At 40.1% G+C, this 26,631-nt stretch overlaps 2 protein-coding genes across 3 annotated transcripts in view; one reads left to right on the forward strand and one right to left on the reverse strand.

Moving 5' to 3' along the window:
* tspan15 (tetraspanin 15) overlaps positions 1-9,661 on the reverse strand; it is a 42,605-nt gene extending 32,944 nt beyond the window's left edge. Inside the window, exon 1 of the mRNA XM_037752682.1 lies at positions 9,432-9,661. Within this exon, the coding sequence (XP_037608610.1) occupies positions 9,432-9,521 (90 nt within the window). The 5' untranslated portion in view covers positions 9,522-9,661. The remainder of the gene's footprint in view (positions 1-9,431) is intronic.
* Positions 9,662-14,896: 5,235 nt separating this feature from the next.
* On the forward strand, positions 14,897-25,837 carry tacr2 (tachykinin receptor 2). Of its 2 annotated transcripts, none has more exons than XM_037794570.1 (8): positions 14,897-15,039; positions 15,752-15,907; positions 17,210-17,505; positions 22,826-23,020; positions 24,068-24,218; positions 24,454-24,573; positions 24,660-24,736; positions 24,812-25,837. In XM_037794570.1, the coding sequence occupies exons 1-8, from the start codon at positions 15,010-15,012 to the stop codon at positions 25,125-25,127; spliced, it is 1,341 nt and encodes a 446-aa protein (XP_037650498.1). In that variant the 5' UTR covers positions 14,897-15,009; the 3' UTR covers positions 25,128-25,837. The 2 variants fall into 2 exon arrangements, with proteins under 2 accessions (XP_037650498.1, XP_037650506.1); XM_037794578.1 differs by having other exon boundaries at positions 14,903-15,039; positions 15,738-15,907.
* Positions 25,838-26,631: the final 794 nt, after the last annotated feature.

The raw sequence follows: 26,631 nt of genomic DNA on the forward strand, positions 1-26,631 counted from the left end.
GTTTTGGTTGCGTCTGAAATATCTAATGGTGAGTGAATTTTAATTTGTGTTGCTCACAGTATTGTAAACAATGTCACACCAAGTCCGTATTTTTTGTATGCATTTTTTAAATCCTTCATCCGATAAAGGTTACGCACAGAAACCTTGCAGACTGAGACAGGTGCGTTTTATTATTCTATTTTTTGTGAAAATTTGCATTATAAGACAAATCTGATATAATTACGTGGGTGCAATGGGTAGCGCTTGTCCAAAACAGGGCTAATGAATGAATGACATTTGCCTATAGAGCACAATCACTGTCTACTCTTTCGTACACCCTCTGTTTTGCAACCATCCCTGATTCTAAGCTGTTCTGCAATCACCTGCCACAATCTATCTTTACATTCTGCATCTCTGAATTGTTTTATTTCTTAGTAAAGTGCTTTGTGCAGGGAGCACAGATTGTTTATCATGCCGTTTTGGATGATGATGTTTGCACAGACGGTGGCTTTGAGTGGTTAAACAACCCTCTTTTCCTTTTGACGGATACGGAAAAAAAACGCAGAAAATCAAACCTCTTCCGAAAACGGACTAAAGTTGAGTAAGAGTCGATAATTTCAGATGAAAATTATGGACTTGGTGTGCAAAGACCTTTACTCAGGATAATCCAAACACCTCGCTGTGAACCGCACTCAATAGAATTACTTTTTACTTAAGACAGAATAAAAGTTTGGATGATAACTGATCAGTGATGAAACAGTCCGTCCATCTGCAACACAGCAGTTAACAGTGACATGCAGTCTGCTAAACTGCAAGGACGAACTGCAAACTCTCTGTTAAGTACTATGTAAACACATTATCAACAGGCCGTGCACTCATACACTCAAGTCTCATGATGCTTCATGGTTGAGGATAACTGTATTTCTACTCTTGATCTTAAAAGGAGTTGTGAGGGCCGAAAGGTTAACAAAAAAATTTAAAATTATGTTGAAGCAGGATGTTTGCAACAGATTTTACTTCTCCCTTTTAATGTATGCGTAGAAAATAAAAACGACATGACCGCAAAGTTAAATGACCAAGTGTGTCCCTATAATGACTTGAGCTCCGGGCAAATCTAAAATTAAAAAGGCCACTTACAGATTCAATTACATGGCACATGAGCAAATGTAGGACTGTAATGTGATCAGGCAGCTGAAGCAGTAACTGGCCAAACACCAATGACCTATTTATAGTACTGTAAATTATTATTATTTTTTTTATCCTTTAGTGAGGGTCGAGAGTCTGAAATTTACAACATCCACCTTTCATGTACAATCACACAAGTATACAGTCACCTGGAAGCTGCTAAACACAACACTTTCTTTAAATGAAAACAAGTTTAATAGAAACTTGGGTTTTATTTTCGTTCTGGCCATAATTTGTAATGGTTATGATTGATAACACGGTTTGCATGAAAGTAACTGCTGGGATCAAATAGGACCAAAGGAGCGACACAGACATGAGTTAGGTTGTAAACAAGCTGACAGTTTTGCAGCCGTTTGATTATCTAAACCACTTTATTTGTAGGTCAAACTGGGTACCTCAGCATGATGTTCATTTAGTAAATGATGGACCCATTTAGAGTCTAATAGACCACAAAGCAGGGGATGCTTTAGGGCGTTGCTACCTTGTGATGACAGGTCGCTACCACAGCGGTGTCCGGGCTGGGTGTTGTCAATGTTTTTGTCTTACAACTTTAACCCTTTCACAGTGTGTTTTCAGGTCCTGAAAGTTAATTATAACATTTTTGGTCGCCTGAAAACATCAGCGTTCGGTTGTACTTAGGTCCACCCTCTCGTGCCACAGCCGGTTGCAAATTACCAAGATAGAGACGGCCAAAATGACGAACTCGAGGCTTCAAAATGGCAGTCCACCCGCAAATGGGTAACGTCACGGTGTATACGTCCACTTTTTTTATACAGTCTATCATTAACACTCCACACCAGCAGTCATTCAAAACAATTAAAAAAATTCAGTCTCCATTTTTTGATTGAAGCAAAGATGACTTCCAACATACGCACGCACGCGCTTCAGTAAAAAATGGAGACTGAATTTTTTTAATAAGTGGACGTATACACCGTGAAGTCACCCATTGGCGAGAAAGATGTTAGCTGTCGCAGACCGTTAGATCACAGCATGTTGCTACTGCAAACACCTCATTCTTTGACACGTTTGTTGCTAATGACTGTCTACCTCCCCACGATTGATCTTCACAGCTTTTCCAAATTAAGACAGGCATGTCAGTGAAGAAGAGGAGAGGAGGAAGGAAGGAAGGAGGATGGAAAGAAAAGGAGTGTTTTTACATTAGTAGTCATCTGTGAGATCTGAAGATCCAAGTGCTGTTTATAATCCACCATAATGTCTTTCCCTTAAATGTCCCTGCTTGCTGTCTGTTATGGTGTCTTGCTGCCGGCTGGTCGCATGCCCACCCTGAACTTCAATTCAGCCAAGAGGAGAGGGCGCACTTAGAGCCATAAACAGAGCCCCTTTCTAAATGTCTTTGTAAAGATGATCATGAGTGAGCTGCAGATGACTTAGTGACAATATCAGGGCATTAAGCCAAGGTTAAGTTGTATTATATAACCCATTACACTCTACTGAAACAATTTCACAGTGCTATTAGTGTGCTTGACTAACTGCATACATTGCATTGCTGAAACTCAGATAAAATCAACCAGGCTACAAGCTGCAGACAAAGGATTGAATGCACTTATACAAGGACTCTGTAGGACTGTGACTTTGTCCTCAGAGCATCAGTGGTAAAATAGAATAATTGATATAATACTAGAAAATAGTAATCAACTAAATATGCATTGAAATGGTAGACTGGAAATACAGTATGTATCATTGTTTCTTCTTTAAATTACAAAAAAAATATGGCTTCATAAATAAATTCACAAATTGGTTTTGAGAAAGGCTTGTTTTGTTTTTTCCTGTCATATCACATCTCTCAATTCAGTTGTCGGCTGCTTTACAATTTCACACAAACTAATTTGAACAAGAATCATCTATGATTTAAAGATACCCAAGTTTAATTCAAACATGTGTAGCCAATGTGCATCATTAACAATGAAAGTCGAGCTGACAGACGAATAACCGTAGCTCATTGACTCTAACTTTTGTATTTTGTTGCCGACGACATGTGGAAGTATGCGAGGGAGGCTCTGAACACTGAGGATAGTGAATGACCAATCAGAGCTCATGTTACTTCTAAGTGGGTTGTTGGCAATTATCAAATTTGAATGTGGCAAATCAAATACTTTCACATTAGATTATGGGAACAGCAGTAGAAGCAGTAGAAAAATAGCATATGAGGAGAAATGCTGGGTCTTTAACAGTTGTTTAGATTATGATCAGGAGTTAATCACATGCACATAGATATTTTTCAATAAAAGTGGCCTCATTATGTGTGTGGAGAATCCTGCAAAGCGGTGATGTACGTCCCTGTGTGACTGGTGGCGGCTGCGCAGCCATCGGCCACTATTAGAGCCCAATTCCACCGATGACGATTTTTGTTTGTACAAGTTTCTAAAACGTCCTATCGGCATCAATTAATCAGCCAAACAAATTAATCAGTCAACCTCTACATTTAACGCCAGTAAAGGTTGCTGGTATGTCAAGGACTGAATATGTAGTGATTGCCCCACACAACAACAACTGTTGTTTAGTTAGTAAGGCACAAAGTCCCAAATTGACCCAGAGCACAGTGTAATTACAACTGCTGATGAGTGGTCAAAAGTCAAAGACCAGCGTTACACTGTGTGCATGTGTTTTAGTGTGTATCAGTATGAGCCACTGTCAAATGAAGTGTGCTCAACTCCCACTGGGTAAATAAAGGTTAAGAAAAGCAGATAACCTCCTACAGCAGACTGAAGTGAAATCAACCCACAGGAAGTTGCTGAAATCACAGATGTGTCTTCAAAACACAGAAGCTCCAGTTGCTTCTGCATTAACATACATACAGCAACAACTTACTTCCTCATACTTTGCTTTTTTAGTAGTTTTTCTACTGTAACACACTTGATCACACAGTACAAAGCTGGATTAGATTAAGTCATTGTCCTTGTGTGACTGAAATTTTCCACTATGAGCAGGAAATAACTCCTGTACATTGTTCCCACAACATATGCTATTTTGCTTGGCTGTTTGCAGCGTCAGCAGCTGATTTCCAGCACATGGGCATCCTGTCATGTGTATGAGAAACAGGTCATTTAATTAAAAAAAGGAGGAATAAATAAAAATCTAAACGCAAGAAAGTAAGAGCCAATAATACTTGTACAGCCTCCTTTTTAGGTAGATTAAAAGATTAGTGGATTTATGAGAAAGCAAAGGTCTGAGGTTGAAAACATGCCACTGAAACGTTAATGGGCGACACAAACCTCCCAATAAATAACTACCAGAGAACTTGACCACTGCTGCCCATAACGCTGCCAGCATTTGTTGTTTCCACCTATAATAACAAGAAATGTGGGAACATCATGCAGTCAATTAAAAATATGTTTTAATTACTTCCTCACACCTGTTTAATGAAACATTATGGCAGACAACTGTTGGTGCTGATTTGAATAAAACACCATTTAATGCTGTATGTGTGAACATTTGCTACTGTCAACGTTTCCTGGAGGATGCATCAATATGATCCAAACTGTTCTTTATTCTTAACTGTATCACGCTGAGATAAACCACATTCCTCAGAGACAGCGTGTGGTGAGAATGTCTCTTTAACATGACTGAATCAACAAGCCGTAGGAGCAAAGTAAATATAACTTGTTAATCTGTTTCACCTCTCCTATCAAGGCAGCATTCATTCTCCATAATAAACCCATTACGGACTCGCTCTGCCTCACCATCCCACTCTTTCTCCCCATGAATAAACGTTTCAGAAATGTCTCACAGAGGAAACAAATACGTGATTTTTCTTTCTACTGTAAGTGTTGTGTCAATCAGCCATCTGTCCTCGCAAATGTGCCATGTTGTCTATGAGAGAGAGCAGCTGCGGGGATTGGCTGTGTCGCACAAAAACCTTTATTCTTTAAAAAAACGGACATAATGTGAGCCATCAGAGGAGCTTGTTTCAGTTATAACAAGACATTTGTTGAAATAGGTGTCATCACCAGAAATTATACGTCTTTAAGTTAGTGCCTTTAAAAAATAAACTGATACAAGTAAATTATAATTATTAACGCATTTCACCCTTGTTTGGACAAATTGCAGCATCTTAGAACATAATAAAGCACTAAACCACAAAGATGTGTAACTGTTAGGCTGCAAAGGGTCTCTAACAATCAAATTTAGACCCTCTAAAGTTATTGATATGAAGTTGCCTCTACTGCTAAGATAATGTTAGTTTTTAGTTGAGCTATTATTTACTTACTGATCCATCCGTTGGACAAAGAGTGCCCTTCCGGGGACACTTCACCGCTCTACTGGAAACACTTAAAAGATGGAGTCTAAACCGCTGTGAATGTAAACCGCACACTATTCATAGTATTCAGTCACATGACTGGCACGGAGCCACGCAGGCCAAAACATCGTTCCAACATGGAAGCTGTCACTGGGCACTCCGTAGTGCTACCGCACAAGCCTGTCAAAGTTTTATCTTTTACAACCCACAAGTGTCTAGATCAGCTCTCAAAAGAGGAAAAACAAAGATATATATTAGGGCTGTCAAAGTTAGCGCGATAATAACGTGTTCAGGCAAATTCGTTTTTGTTCAGTTTTTAAGCTTGAGTGAAGATATTGGTATCATATGAAACTAGAAAACCGAAGGAATGGACCATGTCTACTAGCTTTTGGCGAGCAAAAACTGGCATGGCAATTTTCAAAGGGTTTCCTTGACCTCAAGATATGTGAATGAAAATGGATCCTATGGGTACCCACGAGTCTCCCCTTTACAGACATGCCCACTTTATGATAATCACATGAAGTTTGGGGCAAGTCATAGTCAAGTCAGCACACTGACACACTGACAGCTGTTGTTGCCTGTTGGGCTGCAGTTTAACATGTTATGGTTTGAGCATATTTTTTATGCTAAATGCAGTACCTGTGAGCGTTTCTGGACAATATTTGTCATTATTTTGTTTTGTGAATTGATTTCCAATAATAAATATATACATACATTTGCATAAAGCAAGTATATTTGCCCACTCCCATGTTGATAAGAGTATTATAGAAACACAACCGAGGCTTGTCTTCTTTTCGGTTTGTGCATCAAATTGAACAACAACTATCTAACATTTTGGCTAGTGTTGTAAAAGCTGAGCTGTTGTTGGCGGTTGTGGTTTATCCCTCCAGGTGGGCATTCCCATAATAATAATAATAATAAAAAATGTGGCTTTTATAGCGCTTTTCAGGAACTCAAAGACGCTTAACAATATAAACGGGAAGCGGTGGGAGACAAACAGCAGACAAACGACACACAGGCGCACACTCATACACAAACACACACAGACAAATGGGTAATGGTGGGGGACTAGGAGTAGGCGGAGGAGAAGAGATGGGTGTTGAGGCGGGACTGAAATAGTGAGAGGGATTCAGAGTCTCTGATGTCTTATGGGAGGGACTTCCAGAGCCTGGGAGCTGCCGTGGAGAATGCTCTCCAGCTCTCCAGCCCACAGGGCCGTGACGTCCCGTGAAAACAATGAATACATCAGACCGGCAATACATCATCCAGATTTGGCTCGCATGACCACGCCCCCTTTTGGGGGAAAACAATCCCGTGTCCCTCATAGACGGTTACAGCGTAAACAGAAGAACATGTTTCCAAAGTTGTACTTTAAACAAACCGGTAATAGTAATAACGCTATGCTGAAGAGTTGCTGTGTAGTTGGTTTCACCAGCAATAAATCCAAAAACGTTGATCTCTGATTTTGTTCCCCTGCCGTGTCCTAAAAAGATATAATAGTCAGTGGGACTTTATGGATTCTGCGCTCCCGTTTGGGGAAAAGAAACTCGCTGTCACAGGAGAGAAAATGACGTAAAGCTGTTTTGTAGTAGATTAACCGAGGCTTTCACATTGAGATTTGAGGCACATACGATACATGAATATTCACTGTCAGTGTTGTAAATCACTAAATGATGCCGGTGACAGTGACTTGCATGGCTAGCTAACATTAGCTTGAGTGTGAGGTTGCTGCAGTAATAGAGTCAATACATTAACGTCATAGCAGCATCAGACCTTCGTCTCCAACTAAATCTCAGCCTATAGATCAAACAGATGTCTCAACGTGTTGTCGGTTATTTACAGACAACACATAGCCTAATATGATTCAATCAAATATGTATAGAAGTCTGGAAAAGCAATATCCGGCCACTGTGTGGGACGGGAGAAGACTGAAGCGGCGATCAACCTTCATCTAGTAAAGTGTCAGTAGGCAGTATATTTTTGGCATCATTGGGCAAAAATTCCATAATAACCTCTCAGCATATTGTAATTGTAATATAGACTTCTGCACCTCCTCATGGCTCTGTTTTCGAGCTAACGGCTGTTAGCCGCCGAGTTAACGCGCTCTGCTTGTGTAAACATAGCGGCGGTGGATGAGAGACGGCGGACAGAGCAGATTGAAAAGTTGCTTTCCTTCATGTTTAACCGTTTCATCGTGTTTATGCTTGTTGAACAGGTGTAATAACGTATCTTGGCTTTACACAAGTTTTATTGCACTTACAGCAACGAGCGTAGCGTCAACTCGTCTCTCCACCGCGGCCTCTCTGATCAGCTGTTCCGTGAATGCGCTGTGTGTGTGTTGATGTGTGTGGAGCTCCGACACAGAAGCTTGCAATTGGTTCAATTTCCGCGAGGGCAGACCAGATTTTACTTTACATGTGTTGAACACCAAGAGGCTGCAGCTTCAGCCCCGGAGCCGGTTGTACCTATTACGCCGTGATATCGCGATTTAATTTTTCATCTCAACGATGCGTATCGTCACGTTTTTATATCACGATATTTCGTGCCACGATATTTCGTCACACCCCTACCAATCACAGGTCATTTCATTGAGAGAGTGTTCCTATTGGCTGTGCTCCGGTCAGGTGACTGGAACTTGGCGTTCCTTCAACAGATTTCACAATGGCGGTGGCGTCACAAACTTTCTCATTTTACAGCTAAACAGTACACTACAAGATGATTCTGAAGACATTTGAGGCGAGAAATAGGCATTAACGTAACATAATATTGATTCATATTTGATCAGCGCTGCCTAGTTTGACCGTTTGATCGGAGTTCGCGAGTGATTAACAGCCGACTCTCATAGACGGCAGCTAGACAGCGGATCTCAGATCAGCTCTTACTGCTTGTTTTCCTCCGGTATGTGAAATCTTGCAGATGCCGTTAGGAGCACTGGAGGACACCAGAGGACACAGAGGAACATAATTTTTATCAGGTTACCTGTTTCATGTACTACTGTCACGATATAGCGACCGTTTTATAAAAAAAAACTTTTTTTAAATCATATTTGCTCCAATCTCGCCTTCTTCAGCTTTAAGGTATCGTAAACACTCAGGTTGAGGCAAGGTCGCAAAATAATTATTGGACATGGACATGACTGACAAACAATCGTTTGTATATCAGAGATGAATGCGTACGAACTTTGTCAAAATTACAGTCCAAACATAAGTCAAATTGCATTGATATATATGGTATCTTCAGTTTTCTATCCCCTAAAAGGGGGCGCGGCATTGACTTTTTTCGGTATGAGCTATGAAGTCTGATGTGTTAATGTTCTATCTCTTTAAAAAATAAAAGAGAACCAGAAAAAAAATAAGCTGAAAACTTCCCTGAATATGAAAACTTGATGCTAAACCATGCAGTTATGTTACTTGGTAAGATATCTGAACAATAGACCTGCAATTACTGTCATTTAGAGCAATTTAATGCTTTTTCACTTCTCTTACATAATGTACTGAAATCTTTTGTTGCTGATCTGTCATCTTGTGGCCCACACACACGTGACTCATGTCTGACCACAGCAGGACACGACAATAAAAATACAGCCTATACTGTTCCTCTTTCCTTTTCTCTTTATCTGCTCTCTGTTGTGTTTACCCAGTAACATTATGATTCAGGTGAGAGCAGGGTAAAGGTGCACAGAGGAAGGTGTGGCCACATAGCAGACAGACAAAGTGTCAAAGGTATGAGAGCCTGCAGAATCCCATTATACTCCACAGGTAACAACACACCTGTCGCTTCTAAAACTACACATCAAAACTGAACACTGCAATCTGAAAACACAGGATGAAATGTCAGAAATGTTCTTGCAATGATCTATTCATACTTCTTTCTATGGAGCATTACAGCACACACACACACACACACCCTGTCTGTCTGTCTGTCTGTCTGTCTGTCTGCCTGTCTGTCTGTCTGCCTCCTCGAGCCTGGGAATATCTGTTAAAACACACTTTAGGTTCTGGTTACTCACCCACCAGATGATGCCATAAGCGAACAGGAGGAACTTGAGGAAGATGTAGGAGCAGCGGTGGCAGTATCGGGTCTCGTCGTGTCGGGACATCGTGTCAGACTTCAGACTTCAGACTGAGGACAGTTTGACTACAGCGGCTCTCTCTGTGAGCTGTTGACACACTAACACACTTCCTGGTTGTCATCGTCACCACACCTGGGAGCGCACGCTGCTGGTGTGATGGATGGGTGGGGCGTTCACGGGCTGTGGGAAACTGATGATTACAGACAGAGAGGGAGTTTTACCATCTAGACAAACCCAGTATAAACTAGGGGTTTGCAACCAGCCCCTCTCCAGTGGCTCCCTGTGGATTTTTTAAAAAAATAGAGGAAATGAATAACTGTTTTTTTGTTTGAATTTTCTTTTTTATTTATCATTGTTGTAGGTTTATGGTATGACTATTGGTACGAGTATTAGGGCCACATTGAGGGTAAAAAAGTTGTAATATTAGGAGCATAAAGTCGTAGTATTATGAGAATAAAGTCATAATATTATAAAGTAGTAATTTTACGTGTTATTTTCTTTTTTCTCGTAAAGTTCTGATTTTTTTCTCGTAAAGTTATGACTTTATTCTCGTAACATTACGACTTTTTTTCTCGTAAAGTTATGATTTTATTCTCGTAATATTACGACTTTTTTTCTCGTAAAGTTATGACTTTCTTCTCGTAACATTACGACTTTTTTTCTCGTAAAGTTATGATTATATTCTCGTAACATTACGACTTTTTTTCTCGTAAAGTTATGATTTTATTCTCGTTATATTACGACTTTTTTTCTCGTAAAGTTATGACTTTATTCTCGTTATATTACAACTTTTTTCTCGTAATATTATGACTTTATTCTCGAAATCAGAGCTGTCCTGGGATCTGCTGTCTAGCCGGCTGTTAATCACTCACGAACTCCGACCAAACGGTCAAACTAGACAGCGCTGATCAAATATTAATCAATATTCTTTTACTGTAATGCCTATTTCTCTCCACAAATGACTTCAGAAACATCTTGTAGTGTACTGTTTAGCTGTAAAATGAGAAAGTTTGTGACCCGGCAGCCAGGTTGAGATCTCTTTGGGAACACCATGTTCTGGTCACATGACTCACCGGAGCACAGCCAATAGGAACGCTCTCTCTCTGAAATGACCTGTGATTGGTCAAAGTCTCCCGTCACTGGCTAGATTTTCTAAAGCCTGAAAACAGAGCCATGAGGTGCAGAGGTCTAGTTATCACTCAGAACACTTTTATTACAATATGCCGAAAGGTTATTATGGAATTTTCGTGCAATGATGCCAAAAATCTACTGCCTACTGACACTTATATGGATTAGCTAACAATAACGACCGTTAGCTGGCTCCTGTCTGATGTTACAGAAGCAAACGTTTTGTAAAGATGTAGCTAACATGAACTTGAACAGTTGATAATGTGAAAAATGCTTAAAGGAAAATGTGATATGATAGTACTAATTTTTAATAATTACCTAATAATTGACTGAATCCCACCATATTGAAGGACAGACCGGTGATCCATGAACCGGAAGCAGTGACTTTAACGTATTTAACAGTTTTTCACCCAAATCTTTGGGGGAAAAAAAGAAAATCGTAGATCATAACATTTTGAATATAAAACAACTCATTGAAACCGGTTGAGAAATGTAGAAGTCATAGTGCTTTTTATCTAGAGAAACGACAGCTCCCCCGTTCACTTGTATAGGGTTACAGACCAGCCTTGCAAGGTCCAATATGGCGCTCACGTTGACGTGCGAACCAGGAGTCAATGTGGCGTCTATGAGTTTACCACGTTAAAACTTTTATAGGCTATGTTCATTGAGTTTTTCGAATGATTGATTGGTTGGATGATCGCTGAACAACAACATTGATCTGAATGCCTCAGGGGCATATCCAGGAATTACAGGCTCATTGCACTTCCTCCTCTTTTCCTTTATTAAAAAAAAAAATAAAAGTCTCAGTGAGATTCGGTTATAAGCCTCTTTTTGAAAGATTTGGCCAATAAGACAGCATAAAAACAGTACAGCAACATAATGTAACACTGACTTTCCCTCCTCTACAGCTAGGTTACATGTGGATTCAGGAATTTGTCAAAAAGTGATAAATGATAAGCATGCTTTATTTATTTAAAAAGTTTAAAAAAAAAGTTTGTCTTGTGGTTATAAATGTGTATTTGTCTTTATACAAACAAAATGCCAACTGACTTGTGTTGCCAATGAATATACAGTATATGTGAGATGCTGATACATTAATTTTAAAATGCATGGGCCTCAGATTAAGTGTGTAATCGTGGCAGAAACATGAAAGGCATACACAATTTTATCTCTGCTTTATTAAGCAAGGTCTTTATAGCTTTCCTTGGTCTAACATAGCAACTAAGCAGCACATTATGGATTACACAGTAACAAACGTGTAACTTTGCCCCCTAGTGGTGAAGTACAGCAGAGAGACCATACAGGGTGTCAGGACTGGATCACCTCCAGGACACGGCCCTTGAATCCTTGAGAGAACTTGCCAAAATCTGGACTTTGGAGCCTCTGAAGTAGATCTTCTGAGTTTACTACCACTGCTTTTGTTTGAGGTCTCAATGCAGCGCCAGCTTTGTTAAGCATCATTGATCACCACACACAGCTCAGAAATGTAAAGCTGATCATCTTTAACTGTTAAATCAATTAAAGACTTCAAAATCACACATGCAAACTAACTTTTATTGTCTACACATCACCATAAAAATGTGTTTTTGAGAAGATTTTCAATGATAGGACTGCCCTCAAGCTAAAAGTGTGAACCGTGGACCACATGGCCAACCATCGCCCTTAGTGTTTGCAGTGCGTCCAGCCTCATTGGCACTAGTCGACCCTTATCAGCAGCCATTCAGCCGATAAAGTGTGTTATAAGTGGGAGCTGTCTGAGAGGCTGATTAGTTTGGTTATTCCTTATTTCGTATTTCCTTTTTCACCTCCACCTTTCCTTGTCTTCATCCACAAGTAAAAGAGCTTTGCCTGATGAAACCAGCGCAAAGTAAAGCAATCTAGATCAGTTTCAGGTTTTATCAGAGATATTCTTAATTTGCATTCATGAGAATATCACAATACAGTTTAATCAGATTGAATTTGGCACAAACATGTCTGCTTTTGTTTGTCTTTCAGTGATGTTTTTCTGCACAAGGAACACAGACGGCTGACTATAGTATGTGCAAAAATGTTCATGCATGTCAGTGGTAAGATGTTTGAAATGTGCTCAGGTGCAACATTTAACAGAAGATGTGAGAAAGTGTTAGTCGATGCAGCTGTCTGTCTTTGTTTGTGCTAGTTCAGGGTAGACAGGATGTGTTCCAGTCCTTTCTCATTGATGTTAGTACCTGGACAGTCACCACTCAGGCTTAGATTCACTCAGGAGACCACACATGTTATGTACACTTACACCAGCTTGGTAGAAACTGTTCATTCCCCTGCCTGTACCCTTCAACGTGCCCTTCGCCAGGCCCTGCTGGCCAATAAGGACTTGTGGTATGTGAAACTACACACATGCAGTGCGTACTGTACACACACGACAGAGAAAAGACAGAAGTCAGCAGGCTCTACCTCTATCTGTTCTTTGAACACATAGAGTATTTCCCCTGAGAGGGAGGGAGAGTCACACAGAGCAGGAGAGAGCAGAGACACAAATGTGAGGACAATAACAGACAACAAAGGGGTACTTACTGTTGGTGAGAATAAAAGCAATAATGAGCAAGAATATATATAATAGTAACTTACTGTTATTACTTTTCTCGTGCATTGTGTTGCTTTTATTCTCACCTCTCACCTATCTGTCTTAGTAGAAGCCATTACACATTGAAAGCACAAAGCTAGCTACAATCTGCGTTGTAGAGAAACACAATTAAAGTTACTGCAATGACCACACATCAGTACTTTGCAGAAATGTGAACATTGTAAAAGTACAGCAAGTGTACATATGAGTGTCCTTCGTGCAGCACCTTATGGTGATAAGTGGCCGAGTTTGAAAAAGTACATATTTACACTGTATATCTCTTTTTAAACACACGTGCATTGATGCAGTGCATGTGTTTGAAGAAATACCAGAACAATGGCAAGACTTTGACCAAGTTCCCTGTGTGTATTATGCCCTTTTGCATGCACTCAAATCATAATACTTTCATTTATTTTCCCATTATTTTTAAAAACCAGCAGCACATAAACACTGACTCATACAATCTTTGTGAAGACATTTCAGTGTTTTGTCATGTTTCAGATGCCACAGCTCTAACTAGAAGGTGGAATGTAAGTATTATTTTGAGGTACTTGTACTTTATTTGATTATTTCCATTTTCTGCTACTTTATACTTCTACTTCACTACATTTCAGAGGGAAATAATGTACTTTTTACTCCATTACATTTATTTTTACTACTTACCTTGCAGATTCAGATAAGTTATGACGTATTAAAATAATTGTTTATTGATATTGGGAGGAAGTTCACAAACTTCCATGCAGCATATTAAGTAATTAAAATTAGCCCCACCTTTACCAGGTTCAACATTAAAGTGATGAACACATTAATGCTTCAATAATTATAACACAGTAATATATATTATTCTGATGAGGGCCATTCTATTTGATGAGTACGTTTTACTTTCGGTACTGTAAGTATATTTTGATGCTGAGGCTTTTGTACTTTTCCGTAAGTGAAATTTGGAATGCATGACTTTTGGGAGGGTGGTATTTCTACACTGTTGTATTGCTACTTTTAGTTAGAAGATCTGAGTACTTCTTCCACCACTGACTAGAAGTATACAGCAGTTTTTCTAAATGTGTGAAATCCAATAAATGCAAACACAGAGCTGTACTTTGCAGGTACTTTGGCATTGATTATGAGCCCCATTTTCAACTCTGTACAGTATCTCCCTCAGTTCATCTCAAACAACCTGTGGGAAGCACTGCATTTAATTCAGACATCAAGAAAATCACTCATTGCAGCACCTCCTTGCTTTTTTTACGGAGAGTTTATTGAATGTGTGTGATCTGTGTAGCTCTCTTTAATATTTTTTTTTTTTTCAAACCATGTCTTTATGTAGCTCTCTCCATTTCCCATCCAAACTGTCAGCCTCCTGCTGATTTGGTCTCTGTTTCAATCTACTCACCTCTCTCTTATGAAGTCGTGAACATGCCTTCATTTTCATTCATCTCTCTCTCTCTCTCTCTCTCTCTCTCTCTTTCTCTCTGTCTCTCTCTCTCTCTCTCTCTGTAGATGGAGGTGGCGCAGCTCCACGCGCACAGTCTCGTGCCTGCCTGCCTGCCTGTCAGTCAGTTCCTCTCAGTCACTCTCAGCAGTTTGTACCATAATCAGCTAGTTACACATTCCTGCAGAGAGAGAAAGAGTGTGTGCATGTGTGTGTCAGAGAGAGAGAGAGAGAGAGACAGAGAGAGAGAGAGAGAGAGAGAGAGAGAGTAAAGATGCCCTGATGGATTATTGGATGCACCTGGTTGTCCATTACGCATAAGGAGTCTAATTTACGGACATTATGGATTGGACAAATTGATGTTAAAACTGACAGCTCAACAGCGAGAGGTAAGCCAGATGAAAGTAATAAACTGACAGAGATTTTGTATTATTTTTTTGTACAGAACATCTTGCACTGGAGAATTCATCCCTTGTGCTGGAGGCTGTTGCGCACTGCAGCCAGAAACCAATCATTGTGTGTGTGTGCCAAATGCCCATGATGCATGTTGGCTGATGAATGTATTTGTATTAGAGACAGTTATTATATTTTCAATCAAATATGGGCTGAAACAAAGTTAATTTTTATTTTTTTTGTTAATTAAAACAACATAACATGTGCTACTGTGAGATTAGGCTATCAGTAGATGTGGAAGTGGCCATAACAGTGATATGATGTATGATTATTAACTAAGGCGACTCTCAGTGAGCCAAATGCTCTCAAGGTGTAATTTAATACTTGCTTTAAAATCTGAAATGCATATGTTTCAGGGTTCAAAAACTTTAAAATATAATGAAATATCTGCTAACCAAATTGAACACACAGCAAGGCTTTTACAACAGTTTATAGCAAATTCCTAGTGTATACCTCTTACACCTGGCAATTAACTCGATTCTGATTCTTCAGATTCTGATTCTGATTCTGATTATATGAACTGCATGAGATTTATATTTTGGGTGACTCAACAGCCTTTAAGAAGGACATGGAAGATGGAAGATCACAGGAGGTTAAATGACTTACTGTAAATCTCTCATTATGCATATATAAGGTTTGTGTCACCAGGTGAACAGGGAGAAGAATATGGACGTCGAGGGTGATATTCAGCACAAAGAAAGAGACATGGAGGGAACTTCACTGCCGTTTTCAGTGACCACCGACTGGCTGGAGGACGGAGGCAATGAGACGATTGGGAATCAGTTCCAGCAGCCGGACTGGCAGGTGAGAGATGTTACTGGTTGATGTTACTGGTTGATGTTAGTGGTTGATGTGACTGGTTGATGTTACTGGTTGATGTTAGTGGTTGATGTTACTGATTAATGTTCCTGGTTGATGTTACTGGTTGATGTTACTGGTTGATGTTACTGGTTAATGTTCCTGGTTGATGTTACTGGTTGATGTTACTGGTTGATGTTCCTGGTTGATGTTGGTTGATGTCACTGGTTGATGTCACTGGTTGATATTCCTGGTTGATGTTACTGGTTGATGTTACTGGTTGACGTTACTGGTTGACGTCACTGGTTGATGTCACTGGTTGATATTCCTGGTTGGTGTTACTGGTTGATGTTACTGGTTGATGTCACTGGTTGACGTCACTGGTTGACATTCCTGGTTGACGTTACTGGTTGATGTCAATGGTTGATGTCACTGGTTGACGTCACTGGTTGACGTTCCTGGTTGATGTTACTGGTTGATGTTACTGGTTGATGTCACTGGTTGATGTCACTGGTTGATGTCACCGGTTGATGTCACCGGTTGACGTCCCTGGTTGATGTTACTGGTTGATGTTACTGGTTGATGGCACTGGTTGATGTCACTGGTTGACGTTACTGGTTGATGTTCCTGGTTGATGTTACTGGTTGATGTCACTGGTTGACGTTACTGGTTGATGTTCCTGGTTGATGTTACTGGTTGATGTCACTGGTTGATGTTACTGGTTGATGTTCCTGGTTGATGTTACTGGTTGATGTTACTGGTTGATGTCACTGGTTGATGTTACTGGTTGACGTTACTGGTTGATGTTACTGGTTGATGTTACTGGTTGATGGTTGATGTTACCAGTTGATGTTACAGGTTGATGTTACTGGTTGATTTCAGGGCCAGCTCATTCTTACTGCCTGTGATCTAGTAGTATTAATATTTGTGTCTGGAAATTAGCTGAATCTGGTACAATATGTCTCTCCTCTCCTCTCCTCTTCTCTCCTCTACCTCTTTTTTCCTTTCCTCCTTTCTCCTCCTCTCTCCTCTCCTCTCCTCTTTCCTCTACCTCTTTCTTCCTCTCCTCTCCTCTCCTCTCCTCTCCTCTTCTCTCCTCTCCTCTACCTCTTTTTTCCTCTCCTCTCCTCTCCTCTCCCCATCTCTCCTCTTTCCTCTACCTCTTTTTTTCTCTCTCCTCTCCTCTCCTCCTCTCTCTACCTCTTTTTTTCCTTTCCTCCTCTCTCCTCCTCTCTCCTCTCCTCTCCTCTTTCCTCTACCTCTTTCTTCCTCTCCTCTCCTCTCCTCTCCTCTCCTCTCCTCTCTCAGGTGGCTCTGTGGGCTATAGCCTACTCCCTCATCATCCTGGTGTCCATCACTGGTAATGTCACAGTGATTTGGATTATTCTCGCTCACAGACGCATGAGGACTGTAACCAACTACTTCATCGTCAACCTGGCCTTCTCTGACGTTTCCATGGCAACCTTCAACACTCTTTTTAACTTCGTCTATGCGCTTCACAATGACTGGTACTTTGGCCTGGGCTACTGCCGATTTCAGAACTTCTTCCCCATCACAGCCATGTTTTCATCGATATACTCGATGGCTGCCATCGCAGTGGACAGGTAAGAAAGCTCTCTTATAAAATGTGCAAACACCATAAGCCATAAACTTGAACTATTCAGTGTTTCTCAAAGCTAAATCACATTACAGTTGGGTGGATGCTCTCATCCAAAACTGCCGAAAATTAACCTAAGCACCAAGAAACTGTTTAGTAGCCGAAACTTGACATTAATGGGAGGACTAATCCTCATCTCCTGTAACCTCCCATTTAGGAGCTGCATTATGCAAACAGTAAAAAGTGGATGGATGACCACTTACTGAAACAGTCAACTCAGCAGTGTTGAAACCAAGTTGCATTTGCTAATAACCTACTTAAAGATGGGGTTGGTAGTGTTGTTCAAAAACATTTGATCCCAACAGCAATCGATAAATCAAATGCTCTGACAAAAAAAAAAAAAATCCAGTATCTCCGGCTACCTGCCTGTCTACATCCCTGCTCAACCCGTTGTCACTCCCAACTCATCAAATACCGCCGTTTTGTAAGTGCCCCTCAGCATCGGAAACCAATGCCCGGAGGCACCCTTTAGCAACAGTATGTGACGAACCGGGCTTTCAACTAACTCCAATGTAAACCCACCCGTGGCGTTATGCGAAGGTCGGACAAGTGATGTAGTATTAATATCGTGAGAGTCCATTTAAGGTGGGCGGGGTGGTGGATGGGTCAAACAAATACAAGACTTTCAACCAGGAGACCGGTGTTCGTGTTCTGTGTGAAACTAAAAGTAACGTTGACTTATTTTGTCATGTCAGTTTTTAGTCACGTGACTTGTCAGTATCGTCAGTCCTGTGAGTCCCACGAGTCACTAGTCAGAGAAGTTAACGTCAACCACGACCGGTTCCTAACCCTGCCTAAATGGTTGTGTTGCCTAAACCTAATTTCCTGTGAAAACCGAAGTACATTTTGAAAAGACACTATGTATGTAACGAGCGAATATTGATACGCCATCCCTGGTCCGTCCAAAAGTAACACTAGAGGGCTACCCCGGTGGGCACTGACCAAGCAGCGGTATTTGACGACTTGGGTGTGAGAATGTGTTGCATTGCCTGACTGCCTGACTGCATGCACTCACTGTGCGTCACCAGAGTCTTTCACAAGCTGCTAGCTTGACAGCAGTGAGTACTAACAATAGCCATGTTCATTGTTTACATTCATAATCATTTTGGGGGAGTGGCTTTGGAGGGAGTCCTGAAGCGACAGACTGTCGGTAAGTGTTGCTAACTTGGCGACTTTCTCGCTAGATTTAGTGACTTTTGGAGCTAGTGCTGCTAGCTACTTTAATTGGAAAAGAGTTGACAACACTGGGCTCGGTGTTTTAGTTGGATAATTTTTAAAAACGAGCGTACTCTTGCTAGTTCCTCAACATTACCAACCCTACCTTTAACTGCTGCATCATTACACCATCTGCATTTTATATCTGTAATGTCTCTTTCTTTCTTTAAATGATGGTGTATAAATGTTGTAACATACTGGTTGATAAGTACAAAATATCCTCAACTACTCGTACTACCATGTATTTTGGTCTTTAATGGCAGATACGGGCTGGCCCACTACAATATTTTTCATCAGTTAATCAGTCAGTCAGGCTTTTGTCATTTGAGGTTGCACAGCAACTCCTTGTGAAATTACCATTCGTTCAGATACATGAGAATCACTTGATATCAGCAGCAGCAGAAACTGTACACTCAGTACAGAGGAAATGCTGAAGGAGATATGGGTCAACAAGCAGCAGTGATACAGATGTCATTAATGCTTATTGGAGCATGAACGGTCAGTCTGTTCTTAGTCTGGAGTGTCTAATGCAATACAACACAACATCCCTGCAATAAATACAGTATTAATGAAGCTGATGTTCATTCTTAAGGCTGTGGTTAGACGTGGTGTTGTATAAAACTGCATTGCATTGATAGATGTTTCTAATGTTTTGTCATACATGGAGTACAAAATGTTAATACAATTCAGTGGAATAAAACACCATCACTGATTAAATGTACACCTTTCTGACACAGTGTTCAACACAAACTGAACATTATAAACTTCACAAAGACAGGATTTATTGCTTTTAGGTGGAAGGACCCATATTCAGACTCAGGAGAATGCAAGTGGAAATTTCTTACCGAGGACTACCGAGCTAAGTACAAAAGAAAATGATTACTCTCAATGCAAAGCAGAAGCTGCAGAAAAAAACTAAAACAACTGAGAGGCTGAAAATACTCAGACTATCTGTTTGTCTACGGCAAAGTATACAACATATATAACTAGGCAATGAGCTACAACATACTGACGATCAGCCCACAACTTACATAGACTACTGATGAGGATCCTCCACGGGTGTGCTCTCAGCAGGAGTCCACTGACGACATTGCACACAGGTGTGCTACTCCACCCATGGAGAGCAGTCAACTAGAGAGAGAGAGAAACAAAACACACCAGGCACAAAACAATCATACTAAAAGGAGAGTTAACAAATAAATAGAATACACACTCACACAGGGGCTCATGGGGGTGGGATTGTGACAATTAGACTGCATTTGATTAGTCGATTTGTTGATTTAATTGACAGATCAGGCACCCGATTCGACTGTTGTCAGGCCATTAAATAGGCGTTATCAGTTGCTACTGTATAAGCACCATAGGTGTGGATCATTAGAGGCCTACTACGTTGTAAAAAGTGAAAGTGAAACTTAAAAGCAACACGTTCTAACACATTGTAAAACTGAATGTAAGGCTTTTTTGGTTTTGGCAACAAAATTCCAACTTCTTCTTCTTCTCTTTGGTTTCACACAGGAAACAAACTCCAGTCTCCTGGGTGAAAACCCTGTTTTGTTTTGTGTCCCATCCATCGTCCCCAACCTCCACCTCTTATGGAGTTTCACTCTATCTACTACAGCGCCTGACTTCCACTTCTGCTCCTTTCAAAATTACTACAGTCGCTAGAGCTCGCTGTCGTCTTCTTTTAGAACTTCTTTCAGTGATCTATCATGTGAATAGATGATAAAACCTACTAGTGAGTGTAGTAGGCCCCTATTGACCCACATCTAGCGACTGATAACGCCTATTTAATAGTCTGACAACAGTCTAATCGGCTGGATCTGTAAGTTTTTCCACAAAGAATCTCACAAAAGCACCACTTTAAATCTTGTGTTTACCAGAGATGTGCTCATAAGTTCTTAGAAATCATTCAGCATGAAAACGCATACAAAACAATTAATTGACTAAAGAAATCTAAGTCGACTAATACCAAAACGACCGAGCATTTCATTATTCTCTGCTTGCATGACATATTAATACGTGGCTCAGATGTAGTGATGAATTAGCCGTATGCTAGTATCAGACCAGGTGTAACATCTGCTTATAGCTCGATTATTCCTCCTCATTACTTTCCAATTTGTGGCATCATTTTTCTTTAGCGTCACCATGCAGCTATAGCAGCAAGCAGCAAACAATTAATCACATGTTAAACAGATAAACAATGAAACATAATCTGCATTCATAAAATGATTCTCTGCCACCTCCACCTCCCCTTTACAGGTGGGTCTGATGTGACATGTGACAAATGTTACAACCAAAACAGGTTGAAGAGTGAACTGAGAATGAAAATGAGAAGTGAGAGTTAAAGTTGTGTAATGTAAAAGACCTGAAAGTGTTTTACACAAGAGAGCCAGATTAACTGATCACATGATACAGCATTCTTCTCTCTTATTTACAGATTATTTGTGTCACTTGTACACTTTAGGGTTCACTTACATGGTGATAAATTCACTTTTTTTCTTTTCATTTATGCTCCACTTACTGAGCTAGTGCTGCTAGCTACTTTCATTGGAAAATAGTTGGCAACACTGCGCTCGGTGTTTTAGTCAGATAATTTTTTTAATCTAGCGTACTCTTGCTAGTTCCTCAACATTACCAACCCTACCTTTAACTGCTGCACTGACTGTAATACAATACAACAGAATAAAATAAGAAAAATGACAATGAAATCGCATTTTTAATGCAAATAATTTCATGTAAGATCACACAGTTTTCACTGTGATCTTGTGTTTCACTGTCGGTCCTGAATAATTCAAATGAATGATTCATAGTATTTTCCCTATAATGGTGATAATACTGAGTAATGTTGTTAAGCAAATGAATGTTGCATAAGATTCACGACTGATTGCCAGGCAGCACGGTTATTATTTTGTATTTATTATCATTATTCGTTACCACACAACTTCTCCTGCCATCAGTGGACAAACTATGTTGACACACCAGAGGGCACTATTTCTTTTCAATATAGTCCATTTTACATCTTCATGCATAAATGTTCTTGTTCTTGCACATCAGATATGCAAATAGACACAGTAGCTTTTGTCCATTATCAGTTATATGGCACATAAATGATCAGCAAGTCTTCAGTCGTTCACTCTTGAAAATTAACTCATTTGGTTAAAAGGATTCCTCTGATTCCATAAAACCAGATATATAGATCAGATATATTTCAAGTTTGATGATAAATCGTAATCGTTATACTCTTTGTAAGTTCATTGCATTTAGTTTCTGCCACACAGACGTGTAGGGAAGGATAAAATATTGTGATTTTATTACTTTGGCAGATGGCCAGGACAGAACCAGAGGCCGACAGATAGACACAAACATACAGTAAATAAATCAAATGCAGGTTTATTTATGAAGAAGCCTCTGCTTCTTTGCTATATAACTCTCAAACTACCCAGAGAAATAATTTACATACCACACTAAATATAGAGCTGGTCACTTTTTGCAGTGGGATCTTTCTGTGGAGGAGACCTTTCATTAAGCCGATCACCTCCACTAAAGCATTTCATTAACATTTCACTCAGAGTCAGTGCCTCCATTTTCAAATGAAAGCACCAATTGATTTAAAGGTGATGGAGCCTTCATTCATCGTCAGTAGATTGAAGTACAGGATATTTAGCTATAAAGCTTTTTAGGTTGAGAATAACGCGTGTTCAGGATGATGGATGAAAAGGAAAGGCACCCCAGAGGAAACCACATTTTCTTTTTCATATCATTTAATATAAATACTGTGTATTGATAAATGATTTTGTTGGAAGAACAATCAACAAGAACTTTGTAATCACCTTGAGTGAAGAGATTTAAAATCCTTATTTCACAGCTAATGGTTTGATGGATGAGTGGCTAGATTTTCTCATTAAAAGAGAGCTTCACTTTTAACCATCCGTGGGACAGAAGCTCCTTTATAGAGTCTCTCTGGTTTCTTTACGCTTCTTGCTGTGGGTTAAACATCAGATTTATGTGTAAAAGATAGATATGAATGAACAAACCTTTTTATCTTCTTCCAGGTACATGGCCATCATCCACCCTCTGAAGCCCCGCCTCTCCTCCACCTCTACGAAGGTTGTGATCGCCGTCATTTGGATCGTAGCGATCTTACTGGCTTTCCCTCAGTGCTACTACAGCGTGACAATATTTTACTACCCCAGAACCGTGTGCCTGGTCGACTGGCCTGACGACTATGGAGGAACACATCAACTAAGGTGAAAGAACAAGATTAATAATGAAAAACAAAACACATATAGACATACAGACAGTGACATTTACAACAAGGCAGATTTGTAATATAAAACAACAAGTTATCAACATAAAGTTACTGTCTGTATGATTGATACACTTACTATTAAAGAGGACCTATTATGCTTTTGTGCTTTTTCCTTTCCTTTAGTGTGTTATATAGTTTTTTGTGCATGTAAAAGGTCTGCAAAGTTACAAAGACCAAAGTCCACGCCAAAGAGAGTTACTCTCTCCACAGAAACACTGCTCCTGAACTGCCTGAAACGCCTTGATTAAAGTCCCGCCTTTTATTCCGTAACGTGGTGATGTCACCAAGTAACACATTTGCATAATACCTGACTAGCAGCTAGTTTGGCACGCCCTCAAACAAAGCTAGTTAGAGCGAAGCTGGAGCGGGAACCGAAGAGTTTGGTTCGGTTGACCAATCATAACTGAGTGGGCCAGCTGACCAATGCAGAATAAAGTAAAAAACTAAAATAAAGTATTTTTTAAAGCATGAAAAATGCATGAAAATGAGCATAATATGTCCTCTTTAAGGGATTTATAAGGTGACAATGCAAATCAGTACACAAGAAATTATTATAATGCCCAAATTTCTAAAAATGTGCGACAGTGAGGCTCACAGTGCTAAACTTGTGTGAGTATACATAATATGAATGGTACAGTCGGTATATATTGATGTTTTGTGTCCACTGGTTTGTCTTTTTAGGACCCAACGTTTGATACCTTCTTTACTGAAAAATTCAGAACAAAAACTTTTTACTAATGACTTACTAACAGTTGTAATTGCAGGTTTGATTGACTTTTATAAAGGGTTAGGATGTTTTCCCCATTTTATAAGCTGTCAAGTCTTCACTTTGAAATGTTGGTAAGGCAGTAAATGGGGTTGGTTTCGTAGTAAAGTAAGCTATTTTGGCAGAGGACCCTGCAATAAAACTTCACAATATATGAAACCATTAAACAATCAGCAACAATCTCTCTTTCTCTCTCTCTCTCCCTCTCTCCTTCTGTAGTTACCAGTTTGCAGTGATATTGCTGATCTACTTGCTCCCTCTACTGGTGATGCTGGTGACCTACAGTATAGTGGGCCAATCGTTGTGGGGCGGGCACATCCCTGGAGAGGCGACGGACCATTATCATAGCCAGATAACAGCCAAGAGAAAGGTCACACACTTTTTCTACTTTCATCAACTATAAAAAAAAAAAGAAGAAAAGTGAGGGTGCACGTCAAAAGCCCGGACTGGCTTTTGACGTGCACCCTCACTTTTTATTAAAATACTCAGATACTCAGAATACTCGGAACCTGGGCTAAGTTTAGCATATTGAACTGAACTATTAGACTAGAATTTAAAATATGGCAATATTGGCCTACTTGTCCTCTCTCTGTGATGTCTCATAGGTGGTGAAGATGATGGTTGTCGTGGTGGTGACCTTTGCCCTGTGCTGGTTGCCCTACCACATCTACTTCATACTGGGATCATTTAACAGAGACATTTATAAACAACACTACATTCAACAGGTTAGCAGCTGCTTTTTTGCTTCTTATTAATTGTTTTTAATCTGATGCATTTATTTACTGGGCATCATGTTTCCTCTCTTTGTCAGGTGTATCTGTCCATATTCTGGCTGGCGATGAGTTCGACCATGTACAATCCTATCATTTACTGCTGTCTAAACCAAAGGTAAAAGACATATTCAAACCCAGAAACTCCTCAAAACTCGAGGCAGTAAACCAACTATCCCTTCTCTTTCTGCAGGTTTCGTGCTGGTTTCCGTCACGCATTTGCTTGGTGTCCCTTCATCAAAGTGTCGGAGGAGGACAGGATGGAGCTGCAGCACACGCACACCTTCAGAGTCACCATGACGCGCAGCCACCGCAAAGACAGTTCAATCGCACACACCTCCATCAAAACAAACAACACCTTCGGCACAAACGTGGCCATCAGCGGTGAGCTAAACACAGAGAGAGAGGCCTGCATGCAGCTAAAAAAACAGGCATCACTGAAAACATACAGCACGCACAACAAGAGGCCGGACGATACAAAATCCCCCGCTGCCAAACTGATGCAGTGACGACTGAATCAAATGATAATGGGGACATGCTCGATGGAAAAGCAACAGGGGTTTGTCTACAGCAACAGAGCTGATAATAAATAGACAATAAAGACAAAGGGTAGCCTGCTGACAAACAGAGTGGAGCAAACATTCATCCATGTGGAAAACCTTGAAACAAAGAGTTATTGGATCTGGCTTGAGACTAATTACCTTTTTCGTTAAAGAAGAATATAAAGGAATGTGAATATGTTGATGGATGTGCCAAAGTGGTCATATGAACATGTGAAAATAGTCATATATGAAGAAACTACACCTGCATACTGGACAACAAGATTGTTAATGGGAAAGTCCGTAGATAAATACATCCATCATTCATTTCTTTTACTGAAGCCCATGCTCCTTCCTCCTCCCACATCCTTTCTTCCATCACTGACTTTTTTTCTATTTCACCTTTGGAGAAAAGCTGTTAACTGTGGATATATTTGTGTAACTGTGGAGTTTTTGTGTGGTTACTGATTTTCAACACTATAGAATGGATGAGCAGTCCATTGGCATCAGCACCAAGCCTTAATAATGTTCTTTTTGTGTGTTTTCTTCTTTTTATTGCCAAAGACATGGGACTTTCTTTTTTTTTAATTGGCTTTTTCTCAAAGGGGCATTTTCTATTTAATTTATTTTCTTCACCAATTATAATGCACAAAGTGATAATTAAAGCCATTCATTGGTAACTCAGTTTAGCTTTGGCATTCAAAATTAGCACCAAAGTGCAGGTTAGCTCCTGTAGTTAGTGTAGGATCAGCCATATCGATGACCTTGTTATAATGAAAGACTTTATGAAGGCAACATCTCTGCAGTTAACTGCAAAAGTGCAAACGTTAACTTAAAGGAACAGTGTGTAATCCACTGGCAGAAACGGAATATAATATTAATAAGTATGTTTTCCTACCTGAAAATAAGAATCGTTGTGTTTTCGTTAGCTCAGAATAAACCGTTTATATCTCTATATGGAGCGGGTGCTCTTCACGGAGTCCACCATGTTTTCAGTAGCCCAGAATGGATAAACCAAAAATTGGCTCTAGAGAGAGCATTTCACATTTTTACGTTTTCGCGTCAGCCACCGTAGTTCTTCTACACGCTTGGCGCACGGGAGAAGTTTCAGTTGGTTGTAATCTGCAACCTCACCGCTAGATGCCGTCAAATCCTACACACTGCACCTCTAAGGTTAAATTCCAACTTGCTAAACATATTGAATGACCAGACATAGAATTTACTATTTATACTATAACACAGGATGTAACATGTAGCAGCAGGGCCAATATGGACTGACTGGAGTAGAGATATAAAGTACATACTGCAGCTGCCCTTACAAAGCACGTACTGTTGCATGCAGTATGCATACAATTGAGACATACTACTTTGTCATAACATTGCGCCTTGAATTTTCACCCTCTTGCTCATATATCCGCTGTGCAGAGGATTGTGGGTCAGAATAGCCAGAAAAGCATGCTGGCTTGCATACTGC

The sequence above is a fragment of the Sebastes umbrosus genome, chromosome 2 (assembly GCF_015220745.1).
Source record: "Sebastes umbrosus isolate fSebUmb1 chromosome 2, fSebUmb1.pri, whole genome shotgun sequence".
NCBI lineage: Eukaryota > Metazoa > Chordata > Actinopteri > Perciformes > Sebastidae > Sebastes > Sebastes umbrosus.

Coding starts and splice junctions, on each gene's coding strand:
- tacr2 (XM_037794570.1), top strand. CDS start 15,010: ATGTTAAAACTGACAGCTCAACAGCGAGAG. Junction 15,908..17,209: donor TCCAGCAGCCGGACTGGCAG/GTGAGAGATGTT, acceptor CTCCTCTCTCAG/GTGGCTCTGTGGGCTATAGC. Junction 23,021..24,067: donor GGAGGAACACATCAACTAAG/GTGAAAGAACAA, acceptor CTCCTTCTGTAG/TTACCAGTTTGCAGTGATAT.